The sequence below is a fragment of the Schistocerca serialis genome, chromosome 3 (genome assembly GCF_023864345.2).
Source record: "Schistocerca serialis cubense isolate TAMUIC-IGC-003099 chromosome 3, iqSchSeri2.2, whole genome shotgun sequence".
NCBI lineage: Eukaryota > Metazoa > Arthropoda > Insecta > Orthoptera > Acrididae > Schistocerca > Schistocerca serialis.
Window position 1 is genome coordinate 747,671,009 of NC_064640.1, and position 8,039 is coordinate 747,679,047.

The 8,039-nt window shown below is 49.3% G+C and overlaps 1 protein-coding gene across 1 annotated transcript in view; it reads right to left on the bottom strand.

Moving 5' to 3' along the window:
* LOC126471195 (uncharacterized) overlaps nucleotides 1–7,484 on the bottom strand; it is a 231,030-nt gene extending 223,546 nt beyond the window's left edge. Inside the window, exons 1-3 of the mRNA XM_050099308.1 lie at nucleotides 6,689–7,484; nucleotides 6,143–6,292; nucleotides 4,566–5,944 (exon numbers count right to left, since the gene is read on the bottom strand). Of these exons, the coding sequence (XP_049955265.1) occupies nucleotides 4,566–5,944; nucleotides 6,143–6,292; nucleotides 6,689–7,484 (2,325 nt within the window). The remainder of the gene's footprint in view (nucleotides 1–4,565; nucleotides 5,945–6,142; nucleotides 6,293–6,688) is intronic.
* Between the last annotated feature and the right edge of the window lie 555 nt (nucleotides 7,485–8,039).

The following is an 8,039-nucleotide window of genomic DNA, read 5'->3' on the forward strand; positions in this document are numbered from 1 at the left end:
CGTCATGCATGTAACGGCCCCTCCGTTCCATTCACAGTCAAACGGTGAGGCTGAACGACTGGTCCGCACATTTAAGGCTCAGATGAGGAAACTCCTGACTTCTTCTGCTGCTGGTGATGCGCTTTTCCAATTTCTGGCTTCTTACCGTTTCACCCCCATGGGGGACCACAGCCCGACTGAGCTCTTACATGGCCGACAGCCCTGCACGTTACTTCATCTTCTGCGGCCTTCCACCTCGCAGCCGCGGGAGCCTTCGCTTGGCCGGTTCACCGCCGGCGACCTTGTATGGGTACGGGGATATGGCAGGCGCCCAAAATGGAGTCCTGGCCGCATCCTACGACACCGTGGCCGACGCCTGTATGAAATCCAGGCGGACACGGGTGTTGCAGTGCGTCATTCGGACCAGTTTCGGCCTCGTGTGCCGGCAACGCCTCTTTCGGATGCCGCTAAACCACCTTCGGCTCTACCTGACGCTCGGGATCCTGGAATCTCTCATTACTCCCAACGCAGTCCTCTCACCATCATATCGGTGTCAGCACAAGAACTGACGCCACCAGGAGACGTGCCCATGCAAGAACCAGATGACCGCCATCTGTCGGAGCAACTCTACTCGCCTCCTTCTCCTACGGACGCGGACACATCGCCACGTCTCCTGTTATAACAACCGGACTTGCCACAACGGGCAGATTGGTGCACAGCGACGCAGCAGACTCGACCCCCACGTCTCCAGTCATCTCGACCCGTTATCATCGGGGACACTTCCGTCCGTACGGGAAGCCTCCTTCTCGAGACTTTACGGCCAGTCAAACAACACCTATGGACGTTAGCAATCTACAGGCCACCTCCATCAAGACCTGTGCAAAAACTTCAAAGGGGGGAAAAGAGTTGTGACTCGTCGACTTTCAAAGTGCCGCCGCGCAGTTACGCGCGTCCTCTACATGCGGCGCTGTCTGCCAGCCACGCAGCAGCAGCGCCACCTAAGCGGCCAGCCAGCCAGCGGCCGCTAGACTCGGACTCAGTTGTGATTTGACTGTTAATGTGACACAAGTCTTACTCTGTTTACTTGATCTGTGACTTTCATGTATTGCGTCGTCCTTGAAATATATTTGTTCAACTTGAAGTTATAACAGTGAAATTAGGAGTTCTTTACGTGTTTGTGGCCTGTGTCAGATGACCACAGTGGGATCAGTGCGGGTGTTTTGTGACAAATATACTAGACGACTAAATAAAAGGGCTTGAAATAAATAGAGTTCAGTCCTTCCTTACTTCCCTGAGCAGCAGAGCGCAGTCTGAGCGGTTTTTGCGCAAAAACCGCAATGTGGTCAGACTGTGAGTGAGTCAACAAATAACTGGACAAATTTATCTGTAGAGGAGTTACAGGTCTGGATTGGAATGAATATCTTGATGGGTGTGGTTGTGTTGCCAAGTGTAGTGCACTACTGGAGTTCAGAACCTGCCTTAGGTCAGTCTTACATATCGAAACCTATGAGATGCAAAAGTTTCAAAAAGAGATGTCCCAAATAATTAAGGTACACTCGTTCCTCCATGCATCAGTCTATGCACAGAAATTACTTCCGAAAATTAGGAGTTGTTTGGCTATTTGGACGTAAATGTTTTGCATTATTTACGAGCGGTTTGCATGTCTGTAGGCTGTGCTATGCATTATTTTTAACTGTTTACAGTTAGCAAGCGTGTGTCTAGAGCATTATAAATGAGTTATGTAGGAGTGTTTTGCAGGTCTGTATGGCGTGGGACATGTCGGTGTGATACATATACTCCATCCTAAATAAAGTAAATTGGTTCCTCCATCCATGGGCCTAGTGCAGGGTGAGTCCTTTTACGCAAAACGCGTGGGAAGAGGTTGAGTCCTGGTGGCTTAGTTTAGTGGTGATGAGATTCGTTTGCAACAATTTTCTTAGGTTGGTGACGGAAGTGCAAGTGACCTTTGTTTACTGGCAGAATTCAAACTTGGCGCTGGTTCGTAGGAGGAAGTGGCGGTCGGGTGGCTGAGGTTAGTATAAGTGCCCTTTCTTTCCAACAGTTTTCTTAGGTTTGTAGAGAAAGCGGAAGTGACCTTTCTTTACTGCCAGAATTCAAACTCGGCGCTGGTTCCTAGGAAGAGATGGCGGTCTGGTCCTCGAAAAGTAGTTGAAAACGTTTGCATATGTATATGAAATTGTAAATTGAATTATTTAATATGATTAAAATTGAAATGGAATTAAGTACTTAGGTAATTGACAGGTTAGCTGAGCGATGTTGGAGTTAGCATAGTGATGACTGGGTGCTGTGTGATGTCCTTAGGTTAGTTAGGTTTGAGTAGTTCTAAGTTCTAGGGGACTGATGACCATAGATGTTAAGTCCCATAGTGCTCAAAGCCATTTGAACCATTTTTGAAGTTAGCATATTTACAGAAGACAATGTCCGTCGCGTGTATAGAGGGTGTGTGACGTAAGTGGGGCGGTGGCGCGGCGAATGTCCAGTTACAACACGCGCGTGAGAGAGAGTCAATTAGCGAGCGTTCTCGTGGCGACCAAACGTGCTGTTATACAGTCATGGCGGATTCCACTGTCGAGAAAACTTTGGCGCCAAAAGTGTAACACGGCGTTCTCGGTCCCACAAAGACACGTGGTGGACGGTGAACGGTCGGCATCGACAGCTTTGAACGTCCCCAGGAAAACAACCTCCGCGCCGAATGTGTGGCAGGGCATTCTTTGTGGAACGGCCGACCGTTGTGTGATTCAGCTCCGAGGCAAACAATTTTGGCGGGAAACGTGCGGAGGCGACGAATAGACATGGTGAACGGACAAGGGACCGCTGTGACTTCAAACTAGGCAAGTTCCAGCGTGTCCAGCGAAAAACGTGTTTACGACGTGGGAGCGATCGCTGGTCCAGCGGCTAGCGCGGGCCGCCCCCCGCGCACCACCGTAGGCATCAGCAGCACGCGCGTTGGCCGGCGTGGACGTCGTGGCGACTGCACTGGGACTCGAACATGTATACCGATTGTGTTGGAGAACAAGTGATGACCGCACTGCTTGAAATAAAGACTTCAGTCCCTTTCCCCTACAAAATCAAAGGATGTGAGATAGGTTACTATAAGTGCAATTTATTATTTGACGCGATTCTGATAGGGCACCAGTGAAAAAAGATAAGTGACTGCGAAAGTTCTACGTGTGATAGATTATGGTGTTCGGATTTGAACTTGTGATAGATTTTTTGCTATGGATGTAACGCAAATAGCTTTCTCGCCGAGAAAATCGGACATCTTGAATAAATAATAAATGATAATAAAAAATAGAAGTACAGTTTTGGAGACATTATTGTGTTGGAATTTGAATTTGGCGCAATTTTCCAGCGGAGCTAGACCAATAATAATAATAAATGATGAATGATAATGAATAATAATAATAAAGAGAAGTACGGTTTTGCAGCCATTATCGTGCTGGAATTTGAATTTGGGTGGGGGGGGGATTTCTAGTGGAGGCAGGTCAATAATAATAAATAATAATAAATAATAATGAATGATAATGAATGATAATGAATGTTAATAAAAGATATTGAATAATAATAAAGAAAAGTTTTGCATGCATTATCCTGTTGGAATTTGAATTTCGTGCCTATCTTTTCTGGACGCTTAGGTTAGTGAACATAGCCCAATTAGTCTATTTTCCCGCCAAAATTCAAAATTACGGCCATTTTTTCTGGAGGTTAGGTTAGTGGACATAGCGCAATTGGCCTATTTTCCCGCCAAAAGTCGCCACCTTGGATGATGTCATGCACTGTTGCCAAGTCTACATGCCGCCATCTTGGATGACGTCATCGCCACCATCTTGAATAAATTTGGCAAGAATGCAGAGTGAGCTGACACTCTCTTAGTCCTGCTTCTATCATATCATGTCCCTTTCACTTGGCTGAACTGCCAAAAGCCGAAAGTCATTTTAATTAGACAATTGTAAATAATCTATCGACAATAATAATGACTTAAGATAGGATGACTTCTGTTTTAATGCGCCAGATAGTACTAAAAAAGTGAATATAACATTGCTGTCACTACCGAAAAGCACAGAGTAAATATTTTTACAGCGGTTCCATTTGTGAAACTGATGTGATAAAATACATATTTAACTACTCTGTTACTTTAAGATTGACAAATATTAGCTGCACTGAATGTACATTGCACAAGAAGCGGAAGCTTAAAACACTTAACGTATATTACTGAAGTAAGCACACAGTAACTCGCAATTTTAGCAAAGTGATTAGATTTGGAACTCATATTTATAATGTTAGCCCTATTCTGCCGATATGTCAACACCATTAGGATGCACACCTTTCTGAAATCTTAATACCAAATACTGGTAGATTCCCCCTACAATACTCAGATACACACACAGCGGCAAACTGAAGCTGATCTCTCTAAAAGACATTTCTCTATCAACCTGCCTCACGAGCCACTCTAGAACATCACCCACAGTACTTTCTGTAACACTTTAGTCCATATCACACAGCAATGCATTAGATTTTCAGCATTAAAAAAGGCGATTATTACACAAAAAAACAATCTTACTTACATCAGGAAGCTGCCACCTGCCCCCATCCATCGGACGACCCCTGCTGGTGCCAGCTCTCCTGTTGGCCGCACTCATGGACTGTGCGCGTTGCAGTACTACTTGTTGCCTGGCAATACGCACAGGTTGTGCACGATGCTCTCCCGTGCTCCGCCTGTTGTTGCCAGCGTCACTGCTGGATGCTTGCACTGGCTGTGCCCCCTGCTCTACAATTCCTACCCTGGCGGAGCTACTACTGATGGCTCGTCCCACAGCCTGTGCTCGTTCTGGATTTCTATGCCTGTCACAAAGTAGATTACTTTCTCCATCCCCACTGCTGGAGCATGGGAGAGCTCTGTTGTTGCGTTCTTCCACTGGCACAAGTTGTGCACGATGCTGTCCTATGCTTCGTCCAGCGACAGCTTGACAGCAGCATCCTTGCACTGGCTGTGCCTCCTGCTCTACAATTCCAACCCTGGCGGAGCTACTACTGACGGCTCGTCCCACAGCCTGTGCTCGTTCTGCATTTCTATGCCTGGCACTAAGTGGATTACTTTCTCCATCCCTACTGCCGGAGCCAGCTCTGTTGTTGCGTTCTTCCGCTGGCACAGGTTGTGCAAGATGGTCTCCCATGCTCTGCCTCCTCACAGCTTCTGTGTTGGATCCTTGCACTGGCTGTGCCCCCTGCTCTACAATTCCAACCCTGGCGAAGCTACTACTGATGGCTCGTCCCACAGCCTGTGCTAGATGACTGTCTCCACCTCTACTGCCGGAGCCAGCTCTGTTGTTGCGTTCTTCCACTGGCACAGGTTGTGCAAGATGCTCTCCCATGCTCTGCCTCCTCACAGCTTCTGTGTTGGATCCTTGCACTGGCTGTGCCCCCTGCTCTACAATTCCAACCCTGGCGAAGCTACTACTGATGGCTCGTCCCACAGCCTGTGCTAGATGACTGTCTCCACCTCTACTGCCGGAGCCAGCTCTGTTGTTGCGTTCTTCCACTGGCACAGGTTGTGCAAGATGCTCTCCCATGCTCTGCCTCCTCACAGCTTCTGTGTTGGATCCTTGCACTGGCTGTGCCCCCTGCTCTACAATTCCAACCCTGGCGAAGCTACTACTGATGGCTCGTCCCACAGCCTGTGCTAGATGACTGTCTCCACCTCTACTGCCGGAGCCAGCTCTGTTGTTGCGTTCTTCCACTGGCACAGGTTGTGCAAGATGCTCTCCCATGCTCTGCCTCCTCACAGCTTCTGTGTTGGATCCTTGCACTGGCTGTGCCCCCTGCTCTACAATTCCAACCCTGGCGAAGCTACTACTGATGGCTCGTCCCACAGCCTGTGCTAGATGACTGTCTCCACCTCTACTGCCGGAGCCAGCTCTGTTGTTGCGTTCTTCCACTGGCACAGGTTGTGCAAGATGCTCTCTCATGCGCTGCCTCCTCACAGCTTCTGTGTTGGATCCTTGCACTGGCTGTGCCCCCTGCTCTACAATTCCAACCCTGGCGAAGCTACTACTGATGGCTCGTCCCACAGCCTGTGCTAGATGACTGTCTCCACCTCTACTGCTGGAGCCAGCTCTGTTGTTGCGTTCTTCCACTGGCACAGGTTGTGCAAGATGCTCTCCCATGCTCTGCCTCCTCACAGCTTCTGTGTTGGATCCTTGCACTGGCTGTGCCCCCTGCTCTACAATTCCAACCCTGGCGAAGCTACTACTGATGGCTCGTCCCACAGCCTGTGGTAGATGACTGTCTCCACCTCTACTGCCAGAGCCAGCTCTGGTGTTGCGTTCTTCCACTGGCACAGGTTGTGCAAGATGCTCTCGCATGCTCTGCCTCCTCACAGCTTCTGTGTTGGATCCTTGCACTGGCTGTGCCCCCTGCTCTACAATTCCAACCGTGGCGAAGCTACTACTGATGGCTCGTCCCACAGCCTGTGCTAGATGACTGTCTCCATCTCTACTGCCGGAGCCAGCTCTGTTGTTGCGTCCTTCCACTGGCACAGGTTGTGCAAGATGCTCTCCCATGCTCCGCCTCCTCACAGCTTCTGTGTTGGATCCTTGCACTGGCTGTGCCCCCTGCTCTACAATTCCAACCCTGGCGAAGCTACTACTGATGGCTCGTCCCACAGCCTGTGCTAGATGACTGTCTCCACCTCTACTGCCGGAGCCAGCTCTGTTGTTGCGTTCTTCCACTGGCACAGGTTGTGCAAGATGCTCTCCCATGCTCTGCCTCCTCACAGCTTCTGTGTTGGATCCTTGCACTGGCTGTGCCCCCTGCTCTACAATTCCAACAGTGGCGAAGCTACTACTGATGGCTCGTCCCACAGCCTGTGGTAGATGACTATCTCCATCTCTACTGCCGGAGCCAGCTCTGTTGTTGCGTTCTTCCACTGGCACAGGTTGTGCAAGATGCTCTCCCATGCTCTGCCTCCTCACAGCTTCTGTGTTGAATCCTTGCACTGGCTGTGCCCCCTGCTCTTCAATTCCAACCCTGGCGGAGCTACTACTGATGGCTCGTCCCACAGCCTGTGCTAGATGACTGTCTCCATCCCTACCGCCAGTGCCAGCTCTGTTGTTGCGTTCTTCCACTGGCACTACCTGTTGCTCTAAGACTCTAGATCTACTCCCAGATGCAGTGTTAGCTCCTTGGATGGGCTGTGGTTGATGCTCCACCACTTCTTGCCTGGCAGCAATTACTCTGTAGTCTCCTACCATGGGTTGTGCTGCTTGCCCTACAAGTTTTTGCCTGCCTCCAGCTGCACTAGTGGACACTTGCAAGTTTGGTGGCTGTTGCTCTACCTCACCACGTCTGTTGCCATTTCCATTGTTGACTGCATCTGTGGGCCGTGCTTGATACCGTACTTGAGTATATCTGGCTATAGCTATATTGTTGACTGCTTCCAAGGGCTGTGCCTGTTGAGCCACCACTCTGTCCTTGGCCTGCTCCATAGATTGTATCCGTTGTTCTAACACTACTTGTCTAGTGCCGGTTATGTTGTTGACTTCTTCCACTTGCTGCCCTATTTCAGCTAGTATCAATGGCAGGACGGCATGTCTGCCACAGCACTTTCCTACTTTGGCTGGTGTTTCGTGTTCTACTGTTGAACTGTCGTCAGGTGTGTCGTCGGTTTTTGGCACATTCTGATCCCGATTCTCAAGTACTTCTCCTCTGGCTCCAGTGCTATTGTTAGCACCTTCCACTGGCTGCGACTTTCGGTGTACAACTATGTAAGTGGTTCCAGGTTCAACCAAAAAGTATCCATGTGTTTGTCCAGGGTCTACATAATAATATTTGATTCTAGTTTTATCCGAAGGCGGTGGCTGAAAATTTGCCAGACCATATCTGGCGGCAGATCTATTGTTGACTCTCTCTGTGGGCTGTGCTTGTTGATCCGTTACTACCTGAGTGACTCCAGGTCTATTGTTGGCGTCTCCCATTGGCTTTCCGCGTTGTTCTAAAGCTCCTTGTCTGGTGCCAGTTCTATTGTTGGCGCCTTCCATTGA